Consider the following 22,754-nt stretch of genomic DNA (forward strand, 5'->3'; position numbering starts at 1 on the left):
TAGTTTCATCATGCTTGTTTAGTATATATATATATATATATTATTTTTTGTGAACATTTTTTTATGCAAAAAAATACAGCACACTAATTTAAAATAATCAAGGTGTGATAAGTCTTTTATTTGTACCACTATATCATTAGATTATGTATTATTCAGTAAGTTTATGTTGTTTAGTACATTGAATTAACTAACAATATAAGAAGCAAGTTAAACATAATTAAAGTTCTGATATAAGAATTATAAGATCCAAAATAGCACGAAGATAATTTATTTATTTTTAATGAATTATTGTCTTTTTTCTCTTTTGAATCAATTCTTTATTTTATTTTTGTGTATGGTTAATAACTAAATACCCGAATCAAACCAAACCAAAACTGATAATAACTAAACTAATGAATGTATATTTTATTTGGTTTAATTTGATTTTAATAATTTTAAAACTAATTAAATAATTTAATTTTAATTATAACTATAACTAATATCCGATCCAAATTGATTAATGAACACCCTTATATCTATATATATATATATAGAGAGAGAGAGAAAGAGAAGCATTAGATTAGAGAGTCGGGCGTACATGGTTAAGAAGGGAACACCCAAAATACGAGGGAATGTACACACACACGCTCTCTCTCTCTCTCTCTCTCTCTCTCCTCCGCCTCTGACTTGATTAGGGCTTTTCAGGTTTCCCATTAGAAGACAAGAAGGGAAATTACTTGGCTTTTCAGTCGATCCCTAATTGATGTCAGAGCTAGGCCAAACATCAGGTATCTCCTTTTCTGTTTCATGGGTTAGTTTGTTTTTGATTGTGTGTGGGCTTTCCCTAATGGGTATTTCAAAATGTTGTCTTTAGGGACACCCATGTAAGTTCAATTAATGAAGTTTTTTTTTGTGCTTCTGATTAGTACCGATTGCTTTTCTCCTCTTTGAGTTGAATGTTCTATGTTATTGCCCTGAAATTGAGTTGTTTCCTTCTTTCTATCTAAGTTTTAGTATGAAATTTTCTTTGAACAATTAATTATGTTAATCAATTTCTTTGAAACGAAACTTTTTCTCCATTCTTGAACTTGTTGAATGTCAGAAGGCTAGCACTACTTTCTTCAGTTTATGATCATATTCGTTATAAAAAAGAAGCTGCCTTTATGTCTACTCTCTCCATGCATGGCTTCTGTAAACTGCATTTTTTTTGTTGGTATTTTCTAAGTTACATAATCAAACCCTTTTTTTTCTTTTCTCTCCTTGTGTTTCAGTTATTGTGAAGTTTATGTTATTCAACTCCTTTTTTGACAGTAGGATGGTTTCAACTCATTAGATGCGTGACCATGTGGATCCTGTTGGTTATTTTCTAGAGTGTACATGTAGCTTCTTCCGCAAACTGGTTAGTAACTTGGTTTTAAGACATTTCTCCCATCTGGTAAATGAATAGTTTATCAGGGAATCTAGTTCTGAATTATTGGAGTGCCTGTTTTATGATCTTTTTATGACGTTGCCATAGTGTTGCTTGAATACAGGTTGGTTCTATATTCTCTCCAATGGATGCAATTGATATCTCTTCAGATGATTCGGACTTGCGTGAAATAGACAACTACACAGATGAGTCTCCTCTCAGGGATTCTGCTACTTCTCGAATCCTTCCATCATGGGCAACAGGTAAAGAATTGACTTTTTTTCTCTTCCTGGCACAAAGTTATGGTGAGTTTGTCTATAACTTAGACCATGGAACAATGTCAGATAGCCGTCCATCCCAAAAGGTTTCGTCGCCCACAAGACCAAGTTATCTTAATGGAGGCTCTTCTAACTATCATAGTAATAGATCTATGAATCCTCCAACTATTACTGATGACAGTGGACCATCAAGTTCGCGAGCAATTAGAGACGTGAATTTCGAGTACTCTTCTGGAAATGGTAATAATGGTCTGTCACAAGTATTAAAGGCAGGAATAGTTTGCACAGTACTGTTTATTGAAAAGAAAATCTTTGTTTCTGATGCAGATAGTAGGAAGCATTTTCTGCAACAAACTCTAAAGCGGACACTTCCAACATCCCTTCAGCCTTTGGATATACCTGGCAGTCAGAATCGTCAATCTCAATGGGCAAGTTCAAGCAGGGGCAACCATAATGAGTTAGTTCTCTACGAAAACAAAGGAAGCAGACTATTACCTTCGTCTTTGATGCACAGAAAGGCCACTTCAGGTGTTCAATATGCCAGTGTAAATGATCCCTTACATTACCCTGGGACAGCTGAGGAGAGAGCTGCAGCAGCTGATGAGAGACTGATCTTTCAAGCTGCTCTGCAGGTACCTGTTTATGCCCTTTCTTGTGATCTGTAAATGCTGTATTGGATTGCACAATCTAGGAACTTTATGCATTGGACCTTCTTTTTTGTCTCGACCAAACCAGAAGGTCACTATTCTCTCCTCCCCATAATAGATTGCAAAATTGAATTCACTGCTGTCAGTTGATATCCCTTTTCTATTTTTGAATTAATTATTCTGTATGCTTGAAACTATACGGTTGAATAGGACTAAGCTAGTCTAGAACACAATGGTTGTTTCTTGTCAATGCCCTGTTATTTTGTCTGTTTGAAGAAATTGAAATAGTTATCTTTCTGGTGGGATTTGGTTTCCTTTCTTTAGTTCCCATTTTTTTAATTTCAAAGGTTCATGACTTTATTGACATGACCAGGAAAAATTTAAGTTAGTTTCTAGTGTCTATCATCTCAGATTGTTTCCTTTTTGGGGAAAAGGTGCAAAGATTTCTTTTGTTCGGTGAATGATATAGATTTATTTGAGAATTGCTGTGAATGCATTCTCAGAATATTATCATCTCTCCTCTGGAAAATGTATGTTTTATCCTCTAGGGAGGATATAGCAGGAATTTGATTGCTATGGTATTTATGGATCTGCTGGAAGTATGATTTGGTGTGACATGGAGTATGTACCCTATAAAAAAAAGTTGTTTCAAATGCATTCTGAGCCTCCATTAAAAATGTAGAGAACTTTTATTATTGTTGTTATTATATATATATATATATATGTATAATAGTATGTATGTATCTTATTTTTCACTTCTATTTTTTATTTGGTACGATGATGATATGAGTTGAGCTTATATAGCGCCTACCAGAGTCGAATAAAAATCCATTTTTGGGGTGCAACAAGAGTTTGTATTCTCAAATGCGAGTGTGAAAGATTACCTTTTGATTTACCAGAAGCAGAAGAAGACATTCCTCAGCCCAAATGTTGAATCCATTTTTTTTATTCTTTCTTCGAAAACGCCCCTCTCCCTTCTTTTGAGTCCGTTGTTGATTGGAAGTTGGAAACTTATATGTTAGTTAGCGAATATGAGTTGCCTCACTTTTTTTGAATTGTATATTCAGTGATGTACTAATACTCTAGGATTTCAAGACTCCGGGTGCACCGGTTCTTTGTAAGATAAGAATGCGATGTCGATTTGACCTTTGTGATGGTGATTTAGCAATTTAGGTTTTAGAGCAATAAAGAGGCAACACCTATTAGCTTGGAGTTTTATGTTTTAGGATATATTAGGATATATTGGGATTAGAGAATAGATATGGGGATGGAGAAAACTCAAAGTGTTCCAACTTCTAAGCTATTAGCTATAAGAACAAGAGCTTTTGCTTTAGTATAAAGAAATGAAAAGAAAAATGGTATCATTTGTGTTTTGGCTGCTTTTCTGTGTTGGATTTTTTTTTTAGACGAAGGGTGCAGCTTTATAAGGAAGACTTCTTTAGGAAAAAAACTTAGAAAGAAACAAATGGCAGTAAGTAGGATTCAATCCCTTGACCTGAAATAGTTAAAACCAGCTTTCAACCAATGCACTACTCAATCTCTTTTGACCATGTGTGCCTTCAGATAATAATAGTTATATTTTAAGAATTATATAGATAATATAGAAAGTTTAGTTGGATGACCACGGATTCATGTAACCCTTTTTTTGATGTGTAAATTCGCGACTGGCGCCTACAATGACTGTTTGGGACTAAGGCATAGTCGTTGTTATTGCACTATGAGCTTCCAGAGGCTGCGTCTCTTGTATTTACATTCAGCTTATAGTTTAGCATACTTGTGCTCTTTTCTGGCAGGATTTGAACCAGCCCAAGGTAGAAGCTCGTCTGCCAGAAGGTCTTTTGTCAGTTTCGCTCCTAAGACACCAGGTTCTACTTGTGCTACTTTAAACATCATTTTATTTTCTTGTCATAGTATGTGTTCTAACTACTTTTTTCCTCCTTAAGAGAATTGCTTTGGCGTGGATGCTTCAAAAAGAAACTGGTAGTGTACATTGTTCGGGTGGTATTCTGGCTGATGATCAGGTCAAATATAATGCCGTGGGCCTTATTCTGCTTAGTTTATTCTTGGACTTCTGCTGGTATTCATCATGTTTATTATTTTCTGTTATGTTGCAGGGTCTTGGTAAGACTATTTCAATGATTGCCCTCATACAGATGCAGAGGTCAGCTCAGGATAAGTCTAAAGCAAAAGATCTGGATGCTATTAAAGCTGAAGCCTTGAATTTGGATGATGATGATGAAAATGTTGTTCCTGCTTCTCAGGAAACAAACCAGTGTGGAGAAATAGATGGTGTTGAGGTGATTCCAGATCTAAGAACTTCTATAAAGGGGTTTAGACGTAGGAGGCCAGCAGCTGGTACATTGGTAGTGTGTCCAGCAAGTGTTCTTCGACAATGGGCTCGAGAATTGGATGAGAAAGTAACAGATAATGCACATCTATCTATTTTAATCTATCATGGTGGTAGTAGGACTAAGAAACCGTCGGAACTGGCAAAATATGATGTGGTCCTTACTACGTATGCCATTGTGACAAATGAAGTTCCTAAACAAGCTTTAGTTGAAGAGGATGATGATGACCAAAAAAATGGAGAGAGATTTGGAATATCTTCTGACTTCTCTTCAAGTAAGAAGCGGAAAAAATCATCTCTTAGTAAGAGGGGAAAAAAGGGCAGAAAAGGATTTGATGCAGATGACTTTGATCCTAATTGTGGTACTCTTGCCAAAGTCAGTTGGTTTAGGGTGATTTTAGATGAAGCCCAGACAATCAAGAATCATAGAACACAAGTAGCTAGAGCATGCTGCAGCCTTAGAGCAAAACGAAGGTGGTGCTTATCTGGAACACCGATACAGAATGCCATTGATGAACTTTTCAGCTACTTCAGATTTCTGAGATATGATCCCTATGCTGAATATAAGTCATTTTGCAGCCAAATTAAGTTTCCAATTGCTATAAACTCAATTAATGGGTATAAGAAGCTTCAAGCAATTTTGAGGGCCATAATGTTGCGGCGAACAAAAGGTAACCATTGATTTTTCCTTGTTGTTATCTTTGTGTAATGCATTTTTGTAAAAGGAATTGTTTATGAGAATATTGTGGGGTTTAAGGCTTTTGGTCTTGCTACTGCCTGGATTTTCAAAAGTAATTGCCCCCCCCCCCCCCCCCCCCCCACTTTCATTTTCCTTTTGACACTGGTTGCAACAGCAACTTGTTTTTTACGAAATAGTCTCCATACTGAAGTTTTCCTATATAGCTCACAGAGTGAGCTTGATGTAGTAGCAGCTTTCTATATTCATTTTTACTCAAATCACATTTTTTTTATTATCCATGCATCTGTGTGGTGCCGGCATGTGTGTCTGAATGGGGTTTATATTCTTTTGTTCAATATATAGATCTTTCAAATTTGCTATAACCTAATTCACTCTCATGTGTTCATTATAAGTCTGGTAAATTACTTCCTAGTTAGATCTTCAACAGATATTTTTATGTGTAGCTCATTATCTGAATGTTACTGATTTAGGTACCGTGATTGATGGTGAGGCAATTATAAACTTACCACCAAAAACTATACAGTTGAAGAAGGTGGCTTTCTCTACCGAGGAACGAGCTTTCTATAACAAATTAGAAGCTGAATCGCGATCACAATTTAAGGTGCCTCACTGTCTGCCTCCTTTAACCCTATATATGTGTCAAAACCTAACATTGTTAATGAAAATAACATTCACTGCATCATGTCATCCTTTTTTATGACATTTCTCTTAACTAACTTAAGGGTAGTGTTTACTTAACATAGACAAGTTTCTTACAATTCGATGTTCTGGTCATATTCTCTAAGTTTCTGTTCAACAGAAGTCAGAAGTCTGAATAACTGGGAAGTCTTTTCTATTTATGTTCTATTCGTTGTCTTTGAGTTTTCTGTTCAACAGAACTTCCAGGAAATCTTTGGTAGTACATGTTGTGCTATGTGAGCTGAGTTCTCAAGTTGTGGTTTGTCAATTTGAGTTTTGGATTGATCAAAAGGCTCCTATAAGGTGATTTTAAACATTTGAAACTGATTCCATTTGTGTGTCTTTAGCATGTCTTACACTTCTCATAGTATGTTTTTTTCCTTGAGATATAAAAACCAACTACATATAAGAATGCTCTACTATGAAAATTAAAAACATACTCAAATTGATAAAAACCAGGGGAGCTTCTAGAGAATGAAGTGGTTTGGTACAATATGCTGATTTGTAACATGAAACTAGCTACATCTCATGATAGGTTGATAGTGTTGCATATTTTGTCTGACCATCACACGCTTTTTGAGAAAGCTGCTACTTTCAATACTATATGCACTGGGCATGTGTGACATAATTTAATGGCTTTGTTCAGATTTTGGGCTGTAAAAGAGCGGGGGCAGTTAAACTGCTGAATGTATACAATGGGTAGTCTTAATCACAATTGTGGTTGCTATTTCTGATTCATACCTTCTTGAGCTTCACATGTAACAATTGGTGATTGAGGATGACACTGTTTTCTCCTATTTCTAAGGAAAGTTCAATTTTTTGAAGCCTGCAAGTATTAGTAATAGCCTATTAGACTTTCCCATTCAATAGTAGCCGATGTTGTTTGCCAAGAACTTAGTGTTTGTAGTTTGGTTAGATTTGTATGTCTAGTGTTCATTTAGAGAAACTGTAGTGTTAGCTAACCCCTAATTTTTCTAACAAATATTACTTAGTAATGGACTGGATTGGGCCCAAAAAGAAAGAATGTATATAGAAGATTTGTGTAGTCGACCCCCGAATTAGTTTGTGATTAAGGCATGGTTGACTGATTAGTTCATTGATAGCAGCTTATAGCAATTAATATCCTGTCAATCAGAAACCCTAGCATTTTTACATCTTAGATGTGAAACTCATGGCGTGCAATCTGAAATGGATAGAGTAGATAGCTCTTCATTATACCTACGGAAAAGGGTCAAAAATACCCCCCACATATGGAAAATAGCTCAAAAATACCCTCCATCCATTTCATCAAAAAAATAAATAATTACCCTCCATCCACCTTTTGGTCTATAAATACCCCAAACCTATTTATTTTGGTTCAAGAATAATCTCAAACTAACACCCTAACCCTGAAGGCTTTTTGCAATTTAAAATTGACACGTGACTTAGTATATGATTGGTCACATATATTATTATTTTAAAATTAAACCCACCCACTTTTTTAATCCATACCCACTGATCCATTCTTAAAACTTCAACCTGTTCTTCTCATTTTCACTTTGACCTTGCTGATGACACCTAATTCAAGGTCTCAACCTCTAGGAAGAGAGTGCATCCACTTTCAGGGACAAGCCGACAATATCTTTAGCAATTTATGTCTTTTTCTTTCAAATCCTACTTGATTTTTTAAAATACTTGGGCATCATCTGGAGAAGTTTCATGATCAAATCTATTTGAAAAGTCAGTCTTCTGACAAATTTTGGGGGCATGAAAATTTCACCAAGTTCGTGCTGCTCCGTGGAATTCCCCCATCTTGAAGCTGAAAGAAATAAGCTTGAGAATTAAAGTCGGAGTAGCTGGATAATATGGAGTGGATTTGTTGGTTTAAAAAGTGGGGTGGGTTTAGTTTTTAAATTAAGTAATATATGTGGCCAATCATAATAAGCCACATGGCTATTTTATATTTTACAAAGCCATCAGGTTTAGGGTGTTAGTTTGAGGGGTATTCTTGACCAAAAAATAGGTTGTGGGTATTTTTAGACCAAAAGGTGGATGAAGGGTATTTGTGAGCTGTTCCATATGTTTATTGGCCCATTTTTCGTTATACCTATTGTATATGGGGTCATCACCATTTCCTCTCACTCAAATCATTCTCAGGAGCAAACAGAAAAAGCATGGAATGATAATAGACTACCATATTTTATTGCATTTGGATATTAGACGTGTGAATATGCTCTTTATTGAGTATATAATATACTTTGATGATTAAATGGCAAAAGATGTACATTAGTATAACTGTAATATTCATTATGTTTGTGTCCAACACATATTGGGGAATTTCGGGTCAAAATGCTATGCTCTACATACCTGGGGGCTCAGTAAAAGAAAGAAAGAAGACATCAAATAGAAGATGGGAATACGAAGTGATGTCTTCTGGTTATGGGAATTTGACAAGAAAGAATTCTTTTTCTCACTCTCATGATAAGTTTAGTACACTACCATCACTTTGTATTTTGGAATCCTATTACGTTGATTGACTCCATTTTCAAGACGAAACTTTTAGTCCTTCCTGAGTTATGAAGCAATTTGGTAAAATTTTTGACCTCCAGAGCAGGTTGAGATTTCTAGTAGTCTTCTTATGTTTTGTTGTTTAGCTGATTTCACTAGCTCTAGTTTTGTCTCTTTAATTAAGATGTACTTATCTTGCAGGCATATGCTGCAGCTGGAACTGTGAAGCAAAACTATGCGAACATCTTATTGATGCTTCTGCGACTTCGGCAGGCTTGTGACCACCCAAAACTTGTCAAAAGGGAGAGTTACAATTCTGTTGGAAGAGCTTCATCAGAGATGGCAAAGAAGCTCCCAAAGGAAATAGTGGAGAATCTCTTGAAACAATTGGAAACTTCTTTAGTAACGTGTTCCGTATGCGATGTAAGTTCTCCTTGGTTATTATCCTTGTCTGCTTTTTATGGTTAGAGTTTGTGGGCTTCTCATTTCTTGAATTCTTGATCTATTTGACAAGGATACAAGTGCAAGTTGAGGTAGAAGTCTTAGGCAGTCAAAACCATTATGATTCACCTCAAATTAGAAAATAGCCCTTATCTATGTTACATGCATTCTCCATTTCCCCTTCCCCTCTAAGAGAGCGATGCAGGTCAGTGTTTTGAGAAGCGAGAAGCGGAAAAAAGCGACAGGGGCTCGCTTCACATAAGCGAGAAGCGTGGAGCGAAGTGCATGCTTTTTTCAGAAAAAACGCTATTTAGTATAAAAATATAAAATATAAAATATGCATAGATAATAAAATCTGCCCCATTGGCATATTCACTTCAACTTCATCATCCATTTCATCATCATCAACAAGATTAACCATGGATGCTTCAGGATTCATTTGAGTTTTAAATTCATTTTTTTTCCGTAAAATACTCTTTTATTTCTTCCTTCACACTATTCGGGACCTTTGGACACACTTTAACATCTTATAACCACCAATAAGATGTTTCTTGTGACGAAATATTCCGCCATTATATGTCATATCACAAAAAACAAATTTGATTTTTGTATTACTTCCCATGGCAATTCCATATGCCCAAGCTGGATTCCTTTTTTGTGCCATTAAGAAAATACAACTTACTACAAAGAAAAAATAGAATAATAATTCAGTCACACAAGTCAAATTGTCAAAACAATAATAGAGCAGCTGCAGCAAAATTAAAAGAGCAACTGCAGCAAAATTAAAAAAAAAATAATAAAGCAGCCACACTGTGGAAAAAAAACAGAGCATATGCTTAATCTTCAAAAAAAATGGCCAAACTGCTGAATAAAACTTGAAAAAAATAATTCTTTGCAGGCGGCAGTTGCGCAGAAATAGAAAAAGAAGAAGAGAAGAAGAGATGAAGAGAAGAACATCGCAGCAGTTGCGCAGACGGCAGAACTGCTGAATGAAAATAAAAATAGAAATAGAAAGAGAAGAACAGAAGAAGAGAAGAACAGAAGAAGAAAAACTAACCTGGTTGAACTGTCGAAGTTGAAGAAGAAGTCACAGCAGCTTGGAACAATTAATTATAAGTTTTACAGTTTTTTTTTAAAAATAAAAACCCTAGTGCCGCTTTTTCAAAAAAAGCGAGCTTTTTTCTCGCTTCTCCCATGAAGCGCACGCTTTTTTGAAATCGCTTCGCTTCACGGTGTTGAAGCGCTAGTACCTCGCCTCGCTTCGCTTCACGCTTAAAGCGAGCGCTTCGGCGCTTTTTCACAACACTGATGCAGGTAGTGTACTTCTGTTGCTCTTAAGCTGAACTCAGCTACTCCAAGGCCATGTTAATGGTAAGAATCATGTTAGGGATCCAAGAACTTAGTAAAAACAATTCAAGAAATTATACCCAAAACATGTGGAAGCTAAAAAGAGTAATCTTAAACCTTAAAGGCATATCCTGGACTATCCATGGAAGGGTTACAGAGGCTTTAAAAAGCTGGGAGGAAACAGATTTACAGGAGAAGGGTAGGAGTATATGGAGAATTGTCCCTACTTGTATTTGGTGGACAATTTTGAAGGAGAGAAACTCCAGATGTTTTGAGAATATTGAGAATGATGTGCAAAAGATCAAGTTGAACTTCATCCTGCTTCTGTGTTTTTGGTGTATTTAGATTTACTCTAATGATACTGTTTCTATTATTGATGTTTTAGACTCATTATAGATAGAGGACAGTAGAATTTTAGAGCTCACATGTAAATATGAAATATGGTTTCAGTACTACCTAGTTACTGTTTTGGTTCTTATATATATATATATATGTATATATATATATATATTTTTTTTTTGATGACTGTGGTGTCGGGGCCAACTTTTGCATATATATACACATGCATGCATGCATGCATGTATGTATGTATGTATGTATGTATGTATGTATGTATTATGTATGTATGTATGTATGTATGTATGTATGTATGTATGTATGTATGTATGTATGTACACACATACAATTACCATTTTTTTAAAAGAATAAATCCAAAGTAACCATATTCAAAAGAGCAAAAGAGAGAACTCTCCAATATTATTCAGCATAAACATCTGTCCAAAAAAAATGAAGAGAACACCCCTATTTATAGAGAGATGGAGCCCCCAAACTAGTCCTAAATAGGCATGGAAATAAAGTCCTAAACTACCTTAGGAAAAGGAACAAGTAATAAATCCTAAAAGAAACAAGGAAAGTTTGACTAGGAAAACATTTAAATTGTGTTTACATTGCATGTGTTCATATTATATCCTTAACTAACTAGAAAGAATAAGGGAAGCTTGACTAAGACTCTATATTATGGAAAGTCACTGCAAATGGCTCCTCAAGAGAGCCTAAATTCAATGTTGTTAGCTAAAACCTCTCATTTATCTCCTCCAAATCTCCCTACTAACTGGGGCCTCCCCAACTAAGTACCCTAAAACTTCAAAGATTAAATTAGTGATTGCAAAGCTATGGTGTAAATAAAAGTTTAGGCAAGTAAAATGCAGTGAGCTGTCATATCTCTGAACAAGCTTCAAATTGATATCCATCGTAACATTGAAGTCAAAAGTGCTGTTCTCCCTTGTAAAAGGAAAATCTGAATAAATCTAAAGGCTAAGTGGAATAGTGTTTGTGCATCTTGATTGATTTGGCTCAGTTGAAAGTCACTTTAAAGTGTACTCTGTAGTAGCATATTTATTGTCGGTCAGTTTATTTTTGTTATTTTGTTTTATAGTTATGACAGTCTTTGTCGGTACAACTGTGATAGTGTACATGCTAGTTTGATGTCTTACTGTTATTAATTCCACAGGATGTGCCTGAAGATGCAGTTGTTACCATGTGCGGACACGTATTCTGCAATCAATGTGTATCAGATTATTTAACTGGGGAAGATAATACATGTCCTACACCTGGCTGCAGAGAACAACTTGGTCCTGAGGCTGTATATTCCAAAGCTACCCTTAAAAAATGTGTAACAGGTGATGTAAATGGCGATCCTTCTAGCTTTTCTGAATTTGATGAGAAATCCATCATGGAAAATGAGTACAGTTCTTCTAAAATAAGAACTGCTATTGAAATTCTTGAGTCATGTTGTAAGTCAAAGGATCCCTATTTAGAATCAGATATCTTGGTGCAATGCAATGGTGATTCATCAAATTTGGGAGAAAGAGATTCAGAATTGCAATCCAAGGGGCCGATAAAGGCCATTGTCTTCTCTCAGTGGACAGGCATGTTAAACTTGGTTGAGCGTGCTTTGAACCAGTCTGGTTTTCGGTATGAGAGGCTTGATGGTACAATGTCTCTTGCTGCTAGAGACAGAGCTGTCAAAGAGTTCAACACAAATCCTGAGGTTGGCAAATTCTTGTATGCTTGCTTGCTGTGCAGTAATCTCTTAAATATTTCAAAATTCCCACTGTTTTCTCTTTTGATATATATCTATCAATAATTTCATTAATATCAGTCCAAGGTGTATGGAAAACTATACATGATGGATTTAATTTTCAACCTATTTTCCATCAAGTTAACCCAGTTCTCTATACAAAAGGGAGTCATCTTGTTTGCATCATAGAAATAGATTAAGGAAGAATGTGTAATACTCCTAACATCGTGTAGCTATTATTGAACTCTCTACTCTTTATATCTATCCAAATAAGCCAAAAGACTAAGTAATCTCATCCTCCAAGTTGCCTTACTTTACTTGCCAATCATTTGAACCCTTAAACTCTACAAACTTTGTTCAGTGTTCATGGTCCATACATAGCTTTGAAGCTGCAAAGCAATAGAAGGTGATCTAGTTCCAAACTCCTTGCATAAGCAACGCCACCATTAACTTGCAAAAGACTTTCGCTTTTTGAGATCATTTGCCGATCAGATTACATCCGCACTTTACACTAGTTTTTCCTTTTCTTATTTTTATATTTTTTTAAAGCTACTTCCTTTGATGCCTTGGTATTTCAAATGTGCTTCCCTCAACTCCCCTACTAGTAACGCCATTAAAAGTGAGTTCACCTCGAAAGATTTCACCCTTGATTCCTTCATATCATCTTAGCTTCATCTCTCCCTACTACATGTTGATATATTCTTCTAAGAGAAATCTCTACCGTTTATCCAAAAAATAAAGATCCTCGACCTCTTCCCATTCATATTGATTTATGGTTCTCCTGAAAGTAATAAGCTCTCCTAAAACTAATATCCCTTGTGATCCCCCGTTTAGCCCTTCCTAAATAATCAGCCATCAATGCAAAATGTCTTTTATTTCTAGTGAACTATTGCAAATAACCTCTCTACCTCACAAAGGTAGGGGTAAGGTTTGCCACCAGACCCCACTTATGGGATTACATTGGGTATGCTGTTGTTTTAGTGAACTACAAGGTATTGAGATTTCTATTACTTGCGTTCAAAGCCATTAACTCGTTAAAGCATGGTCTGTTTTACCTCTTTGGAGTGTTTGGTAGGGAGAACTAGTTTTCAATCCCCAATGGTGCAATGAGTACTCTCACTCAAGCTCAAACCCACTATCCCAGTAACAAGCTATTAAATAGATAACAGGCATCTGAAGAGGCTCAAGTACAACAATCTCTATCTGAGTAATAACACATGCTAAACAACTAAGCAATATCACAGCAACTCGCTAAATCTGCCGGAAGTATCAAATCATGTGAACTTACTAAAAAAAAGTATCAAATCATGTGAAAACATGCACAGGGATACTTGAAATGCCAAAATCCTCTCGAGCAAACTCTGACAGCCTCAATATATTCAAAATCGTTAATAACGTGTCCAAGTTTGTCTAGAGGAATCAATCTCACAAATTTAGGATGTCGTAGGGTCAAATCAAACTTTTGGTCAACTCTAATCCGCCCCAGGTCAACAGTCCGAAATTGATTCATGGACAATCCATAAGCTATTGTATCCCATTCAATAATCAAGTCCTCTCTTGAACCCGTTTGCTAGGTTAGATCAATGATTTTCTATTTCTAGGTTAGGTCCAAAATTCCCATTTTGGGCCTCTTGATTAGCATGATTCCATTGTTCAAATTCAATAAAATTAACAAAAACACTAGGCTGGTATAAGGATTCATTACCCAAAATTTGGGGGGTTGAAACTCCTTTTCTTGATCCAATTTCAAGAGCTTGTCTCCCCCACATTCCAAGTTTAAGAGTTAAACCGTTGCTGAAATTTTTACCTAAGCTTTTATAGGCTGTGAGAAATACGGGAGAAGAATAATATTGAATTGTGTATCTACATAATTACGATGAGACCCTATTTATAGACACTATAATACAATCCTTTTTCATGTAGGATTTTATGTACTAATCCTTTTCCAAGTAGGACTATTCTTGTTCTTATTCCTTCTCTAACACTCATCCTCTAGATGGTGTATACAAGTCATATGTACCGAGCTTGTTGCAGATATAATTAATAAGAGGACCTGTGAGGGGCTTGGTGAAGATATCTGCAAGTTGATCACTCAACTTCACAAATTTTGTAACAATATCTCCTAAGAATATCTTTTCTCTGACAAAGTGACAGTCTATCTCAATGTGCTTAGTCATTTCATGAAATACTAAATTTGATGCAGAATGACGATAAAACAGAGAATGATCAGCTGCACTACGAGTCATGCCAAATTGCTGATTATTGTGTTGAACTTCCCAAGCCAAGCTTGAGAAGAGATTGTTTCAGACCATAGAGTGACCTGCACAATCGACATACAAGGCTACTAAACTCTCCTTAAACAACAAAACCAGGTGGTTGCTCCATATAGACTTCTTCCTCCAGATCACCGGCAACAGAAGCTCTTTGTAGAGATGAAACTCTGATACCATGTGAGAAATATTGGAGAAGAATATTATTGAATTGTGTATCTACATAATTACACTGGGACCCTATTTATAGACACTATAACTCAATCCTTTTCCAGGATTCTATATACTATTTCTTTTCCAAGTTGGATTCTATATACTAATCCTTTTCCAAGTAGGACTATTCTTGTTCCTATTCCTATAGGCTTTAATGCCTTTGTTGCATTTGCGAGGCCCCTAGTCACATTCGTGAAGCTCATGTTGTTACCTTACTGCGATTGCAAAGGAGTGTTTATAAGAGTTAAAACGTTGCTGAAATTCTTAACTCAACTCTTATAGGCTACAATTTCTTTGTTGCGTTCGCGAGGCCCGTAGTCGCATTAGTGAAGCTCATGTTGTAGATCTGAAAATGCAGTTCAACAACATTGACAGACATAAGTGTGGAGAAAAGATCAAACCACTGTAAATGAAATAAAAAATGAAGCCTCTAAAATTTAAATGGAAGAATATGTAGGTATCAAATTTTGCAAATACACAAAGCGTAAGATTGACCAGCATACATCTTCACAGAGGTGAAGGAGTAGGCTCAAAGAGTGGAGGGAAGCAGCACAAAAACTGGAGGCTTTTGAACGAGCAGAGGACGTAGGTAGTCGGTGACAACGAGAGCGATGGACGGTGGCATGTAGCAGCTCAGCATCAGTGAGCAGTGCTGCAAGGCAAAATAACAGCAGTGAGCAAGTCAGCAGTGGCGTAAAGTTGGAATTGAAGAACTGAAGAAGCCCTACCACCTTGGGCGTTGGACCTTTTTCAGTGGAAAGGTTTGGGCTTCAAATATTGGGGCAATTAGCAATTGGGTAACAACATAACTACCTAAAGGGGCTCGGAACTGAATTTTATAATTTTGGTTTTTCAGTTTACCGAAATACTCAAATAATGAATCATTGAAACCGACAATCGAACTGAAAAACCAAAGTTAGAAAGAAAGTTGGTAGTGAATGGACTGAGTAAACGGAAAAACCAAAAATGAAAAATTGAAAATTTTTGTCCAATCATTTTTTCGGTTATATGCCCACCCCTATTGTTCGTACATATGTTCTTTCGTCAGGAAATTATGTTTATATCTTTTTTCTGCAATACCCTTGTCATGCATGCAATCAATTCATTCTAAGAGTTCAAATGAACTGTTTCTTATAATCGCTCTTTATACTGACAAGGAGTACCTTTTTCTAGCACCATGCTCACTAAATTTAGTTAGTAATTACTGTATGGCTTCATGAAACACTTAACAAAGAGGTGGACTAAAGACTTTTATCTTGTTATTCCTTTAGCACTACATTGGTACCAGTGCTGCAAGGTAGTGTTTTGTTTCGAAGTTTCGAATTGGGTACTCTGGATTTTCCCATCTAACCACTTCTTTCTCTTGGACCTTATTGTGTATCCGAATTGAAGAATATCCTCTTTTGCAGGTGACTGTCATGTTGATGTCGCTAAAAGCTGGAAATCTTGGCCTAAATATGGTGGCAGCTTCTCATGTAATTCTTCTGGACCTTTGGTGGAATCCAACCACTGAAGATCAGGCTATTGATCGAGCTCACAGAATAGGACAAACTCGTGCAGTCACCGTGTCTCGTTTAACTGTCAAAGACACAGTTGAAGATCGAATAATAGCTCTCCAGGTTTATCTCACTTCATACCCTGTCACTGTATCTGTTGAACCCCACATTTTTTTCTATTTGTTAGTTAATTGACCTGCATATTTTTATGGCATGATGCAATTTTAGGCTAGATTCAGGGTTCTCGAGGAGGTCCAAGTGAAATTGCATAAGTTCGTCTGATTCTGTCCTCCTACCTTCTCAGATCCCATCCTTTTTTTTCCCTTGTTAATATTGTGAATATTGTCCTTGTATTTACGCATCTACCATCTTCTCTCAGTTTTCTTCTGTAATTTGATTTTTCTTCTCATCTTAGACACCAACACTTGCAGAGACTTTGTTGAAACACAGAATGGTGACTTTGATGATTTAGATTATTTTGAAGACTTAGGCTCTAAGCCCCTCTTATGCAGTTTAAATGCACACACGTATTTTGTGTGGTGTTCATCGTAGTTTAATCTTTGGATTTGTAATTTCAGGAGGACAAGAGGAATATGGTTGCATCTGCTTTTGGTGAAGATCAAAGTGGAGGCACAGCTAGTCGACTAACTGTAGAAGATCTTAGATATCTGTTTAATCTCTAATACAGTAGGCATGACTTTTTTATCTGCATTTGGGTTGTTATGGCCAGTTAGCAAGAATGTTCATATGTAGGAGGAATAGGTTAACACCTGGGAGATATTTTGAATGCAACTCAAGTCATTAGAAATACTTGCTATGGCTCATCATAGTGAGACCGATGGGTAAGATATTTATTTCTACTGCTAATCCTGACCAATTTTGTTGCCTTTTAAAGGCAGACATCAGACTTCCTAGAAATCCTTGCTTGTTTTGACTTTTGTATATATACACCGTCTTATCATGTATGTGCATTTTTCTTATTTATTTCTAGAAAGAGGTTAGCAAATTGAGAGGGATCTACAGGTCGTGGATGGGCCTCATAGACCAAGTCCTGAAACTACAGAAATCTCAAAAATTTCATGATCCTTACGAGCACATTTCACGGGTCGTAGATTGAACTACGGTCCGTAGAAAGGGTCTGGTGGATCAATCTTGAGAAATCATGTATTTCAGTATTATCCTTCTATGAGCGTACATGAACGATCATAGTCTAAACTATAGATCGTAGATTGAGTTCGTAGTTCCAAACTTTAGAAAGTTAGAATTCAAGCCTAAATTCTACGGACAGACTTTTACAGTAGAAGGAATTACGGTTTGTAGATGCCCTCCGATAGCCTTTAATCAGGGGTTTTGGTCTTTGTCCATTTTTTTAATTTCTATACTATGTCGTTTTGGGATATTTTAAGTGGGGTTAGGGGATTCTTATCATACTAAATCTCTTATTCTCTCATAACTCACCCAAAATCAAGTTTCTTCTCTCCCAAGTCAACTCTCAAGCAAGAGTTAGGGTTCCAAGCATCAAGTCTCTATTCTAAGATTCAACTTAGGGATTCCATTGTAGGTATGTGGGATTTCATCAATGGGTATTCGTTCATCCATTGAGTCCCAAAGAAACCCCAATTCTTCAAGTTCTATGATTCTTCAAACTTAAGATTTTTATGATTTTCATGGATTCTTATTGAATTTCAGTTCTCATTGAAATATAATCTTAATTTACATGAATTCAGTACTTGTATGTTTTCAATGGTATTTTCATGAACCCATATATATATAAGTTTTTTTTTTTTTTATGATTTTAGATAAAGTGTCTTTCAAAACTTATCAATTATCATGATTTATGATGTTTTAAGATAAAGTATCTACAAATATTATCAGTTTTAAATCATGATTTAGGGGTTACTCAGTATTTATCAGATTATCAGAATTACATTATTATTAGATTATTGGTGTATTAGTTTTATGCATGTTTTTCAGTGGAGTAATACTTAGCACCGAGCAGATTAGGGATGAAGGTTTTTGATCAGTGTCCGTGGACCTTCTAGTAGCAATTTCGAAGTCCCAGAACTACATGTCAACGTTGGATTTTTCTTAGACGAACATTAGCTTAGTGGATCCACATTAGCTCAGACTCATGTAATATACATTAACAATTATATTGGGCCTTTTGATGGGGATATACATCAGACTCCATGTTGTAGCTCACATGGTTATATGTTGGTTTTAATATTTCCCACTGTCAGTCTTTTCAGTTATTGCATGATCAAGTATTTCAATTATTTCAGTTTAGTTTTATTAGATATCTTGTTATGTTACTTGATCATTGTATCAACATGTTTTACACACTTATCATGTTATTCATGCATATTTTTCATACTCAGTATATTCAAAGTACTGACCACATATTTTCTGCCTATATTGTGTTATAATATAAGTTCTAGCGCTGATCACTCAAGCTGTTAGTACCAGCTTTTGATCAGCGAGTTAGTACTTTTAGTGAGTCCTCATGTTTTGAGGACTTACTTATCTTGTTATTTCAGTATTTTTCTTTTAATTTTTCAGATGTTGGAGTTATCTAGGGGTTTGTCCTCGCAACTCATATATTAGTAGAGGCTTGTCAGACAAAAAGTTAGTTTCTGCATATATGTTCTCAGATATTGTCTTTTGCAATATAAGACTCTTATTAAACTATTCATGTTATATTCTGCTTTTCAGGTGTTGATGTGTAAATCTTAGTGTCATGCCATGTCATGGGATTAGCTTGGGTTTACTTGTGGCTCTAAGCATCGTGTCGTTACTAGGGGTAATCTCAGATCATGACAAACTTGGTATTAGAACCAGGTTCAAGCCTTAGGGTGTCTAAAAGCCACTCGAGTAGAGTCCTGTTAATGGGTGTGAAACGCGCCATATCTATGAATAGGTGGCTATAAAATGTTTTAAAAAATACTTTACTTGTTTCATACTCTCAGTCGTTCTCTATAGAGTGCAACTCTATGTAATCTCCCTCTAACTCTTGCTCTACACATTTACAACATCATGCTTGCAAGAAGAGCTTATATTAGAAGGAATTAGAATGTGGAGCAACAAACACCTCTAGCCTCTAAGGACCATTTGGCTGAAGAGGTTTCTTATGCTGAGTTTAGGGCTGCTTTTCGAGTACTAGCCCAAACTATGACTACTCAGATCAATCAAGAGGTTGTGTCCCCGGTCAATCCTAATGCTAATATGGTTGGCTACTAGAGTTTGAAATTTCACTCGAATGAACCCTTTGGAGTATCATAATTCTAAGGTCGACGAAGATGTTAATAAGATCACCGAGATTATGGGTATCACTCAAGTCGAGAGTGCTGAGTTAGCTGCTTATCAGTTGAAGGGAGTGACTCAAATTTAGTACAAACTATGGAATGATGATAGAGTGGATGACGCCGGTCCTATTGTTGGGACAAGTTTGAGGGTGTACTTTGGACAATTTCTTTCCCCTTGAAGTTCACTCAACTTTTGAAGTATGCTTCGACTATGGTGGACAACCTAGGGCTTGCATGAGTAAGTTTGTCTTCAATGTTTTCGAGATGATTGTGAAAGAGTGTAAAACTATGATATTGATCAAAGAGATGGATATCTCTTGTTTGATGACCCATGCTCAACAGATTGAGGAGGAAAAGCTCAAAGAGAGTGTTAGGGATAATAAAAGTGCTCGGATAGATAATGTGGACTACTCTCATAAGAGATCAGGGGGTGGTAGTCATTCTCAATTTCGACAGAAGTTTTCAGGCCCAATCCCATCTTCTTCTAATGCTTCGGTACCCAAGTTCAACAAGGATATAGCAGCAAATTCTAAGTCTCATGGTAGTGTTTCTAGTGGTCACTCTTTCTCGACTTGTCAGAAGTGTTATAAGAATCACGCGAGAGAGTGCATGACTGGTACTGGTGGTTGTTTTGGATGTGGAAAGATAGGACATAGATGAGGGATTTCCCATTGTCCCAAGGCAAGGCAGTGTAACACCCCGTGCTATTCTAGCCTAGATCAAGTTCGAGAACCAAGAGAAAGTTTGAAGGAAATCACTGCCTAGTGACCACGAATGGGGTCCTACTACCCGTAGAAAGTCCTAGGGGTCGTAAGAGGCACCCGTAGGTCCTTCCCAAACTTAGAGAAATCTGAGTTTCTTCCAACCCACCCTAGGAGTGGCTTCTACATCCGTAGGAGTTCCTACAGACCGTAGGTGAAGATCAGACACTCAGATTCCCTTATGTGCAGGACGAGCGAGTAGGACAAGCCATCGAGTGTTCTACGACCCGTAGAGGATGATCGTAGAACCTCTTGACACTTAGTCAAAATTCAGTGGTCTAGGACCACTACTACGATCCAAGATGAAGACCCGTACCTTAGACGAGATGTAGGAAATGGTCCATAGACTCGAACCTCTGAAAGGCCCTCAAGACTTTTCCTATGAGTTAGCAGGATGACCCGTAGGAAGGTGGTTGTAGACCCATGTATGTAATTTCTAGTAAGACCCGATTTTGGACCTAGGCTTCTTCGATCGTAGGAGATTCTACGGTCCGTAGAAGTGACCGTAGATAAACTAGAGCCCATTTTAATAAGGGTTAGTTTGGTCTTTTTCCACCTTTCCCAAGCTTAACCTAACCCATTTTGGGACTAAAATTAGTCTCTTATTAGTACCCAAAGGGGTTTCCCTCTCATTAACACTTTGAATTTTTGAGAGCAAGAATTGGAGAGAAGAAGAAGAGCTAGGGTTCAAGGTTTTTGAGCAAGGTCTTTGAATTTTGACTAGATAATCGTCATTCCAGGTATGTAAGACTATCGAACATTGGACTATGTTCGTCCTCGTTCCCTACATGTTTCTACAATCAAGTTAAGTCATGAGTTTGAGTTTCAATTCTGATAAAGTGAACTCATGATGTATCTATTTAATTACTTATCGAATTCTAGTGTGTATATTATATTATACTTGATGAATTGATTTTTGAGGTTATGGATTCATGTTTGCATTCACATGAACCCTAGTTGAGTTTTGCATTAAATATTTTATGCATTATTGATTTTAATAAAATGATTAGTGTCATTGTTAATTGAGAAGGAGTTGAGTTGAAAAAGTTCCTTGATGTCTACTTTCAAGCATGTTTATTAATACATTTTAACTGTCTATTTTGAAATTAAGTTGAGAAGTTGATGTATGTTTTAGAATGCATTATTGAGATGAGATGTTACCTATATTTAAGAGAAGAGATGATATAAGAAAATTTAATGTAAAAGTCCAATGAGACTAGATGAGATATATGAATATTTCACTCATTTGATGTATATGAGCATAATAAGTATTTTGGGAGTAGTATTGAGCACCGACTTGGACAAGAGTTTAGATAGCTCAATTTCCATAAACTACGTAGCCAGTGTAGAGGATCGTGACGTTCATTCGGGAGACTCCTCATAGTCCCCAAAGAGGACTTTTATATGGATCTAGTGATGTGACGTCCCTTACCATGGCAAGATATTAGACTATTGTGGAAACGAAAATACTTCGTTGTATCGTCACTAGCTCATAAGTGATGGTTGTCTGTTAGAGAAACTCCCTAAGAAGTAAAGTATCATATCTTTATATATTGAGTTACATTCACTGTTTCATGTCTTTTAAAACATTGTATTTTATTATATTGCATGCTTTATTGAGTTAAGCTATTTTCAGAGTTAAGCTATTTTCAGAGTTCTCAAGTTGAGAATCTTGAGTAAGTTTCCTTTCAGCCATTTTACATACTATACATTTCATGTACTAACGTCATTCGATCTGCATTATTTTATGATGTAGATATAGGTGTTAGAGATCATCAATAAGCGCACCGTTGAGTGTGTATCTTCTATAGCTTTCGGTGAGACCTCTTTGCATTCAGAGGAACTCCTTTATTTTCAGTTTTCTTTTATTATGCTAGTTCTTGTTAGGTAGCCATGGACTTGTCTCAGCACCTTTTTAGTAGTTAGTAGAGGCTTCTTAGACTGAGCAGAGTGGAGTCATTATGAGTCTTTTTTTTAATTATGACTTTCATTATTGAGTTATGATATTGAGTTATACTTTTGATTGAATACTTTAAATTATTATTTAATTATTGATGAGAATGTTTTACAAATTCCCACTTGAGTTAGTCTTTTATTGAGTTAAGTCTTCCGCTAAGTGAGTTAGTCAGACCAAGGGTTCGTTTGGGACCATCAATGATTTTTGAGAGTTGGACATATCCAGGGTGTAGCCTCAGTGCGTGACAAACTTGGTATCATAGCACATAGTTCAAGAGTCCTAGGGTATCTATAAAACCGAGTCTAGTAAAGTCCTTTTCATTAGTGTGAAGCGCGCCATATATATAATTGGGAGGCTACAAGA

At 36.3% G+C, this 22,754-nt stretch overlaps 1 protein-coding gene across 4 annotated transcripts; it reads left to right on the forward strand.

Moving 5' to 3' along the window:
• Window positions 1-572: 572 nt before the first annotated feature.
• On the forward strand, window positions 573-17,336 carry LOC129875163 (helicase-like transcription factor CHR28). Of its 4 annotated transcripts, none has more exons than XM_055950602.1 (13): window positions 573-767; window positions 1,291-1,378; window positions 1,512-1,650; window positions 1,732-1,905; window positions 1,993-2,297; window positions 4,106-4,177; window positions 4,256-4,333; window positions 4,427-5,330; window positions 5,830-5,960; window positions 8,726-8,947; window positions 11,823-12,362; window positions 16,285-16,494; window positions 16,950-17,336. In XM_055950602.1, the coding sequence occupies exons 2-13, from the start codon at window positions 1,313-1,315 to the stop codon at window positions 17,052-17,054; spliced, it is 2,946 nt and encodes a 981-aa protein (XP_055806577.1). In that variant the 5' UTR covers window positions 573-767; window positions 1,291-1,312; the 3' UTR covers window positions 17,055-17,336. The 4 variants fall into 4 exon arrangements, with proteins under 4 accessions (XP_055806577.1, XP_055806578.1, XP_055806579.1 ...); XM_055950603.1 differs by having other exon boundaries at window positions 1,294-1,378; XM_055950604.1 differs by lacking the exon at window positions 1,291-1,378.
• The last annotated feature ends 5,418 nt before the right edge of the window (window positions 17,337-22,754 follow it).

The sequence above is a fragment of the Solanum dulcamara genome, chromosome 11 (assembly GCF_947179165.1).
Source record: "Solanum dulcamara chromosome 11, daSolDulc1.2, whole genome shotgun sequence".
Taxonomy (NCBI): domain Eukaryota; kingdom Viridiplantae; phylum Streptophyta; class Magnoliopsida; order Solanales; family Solanaceae; genus Solanum; species Solanum dulcamara.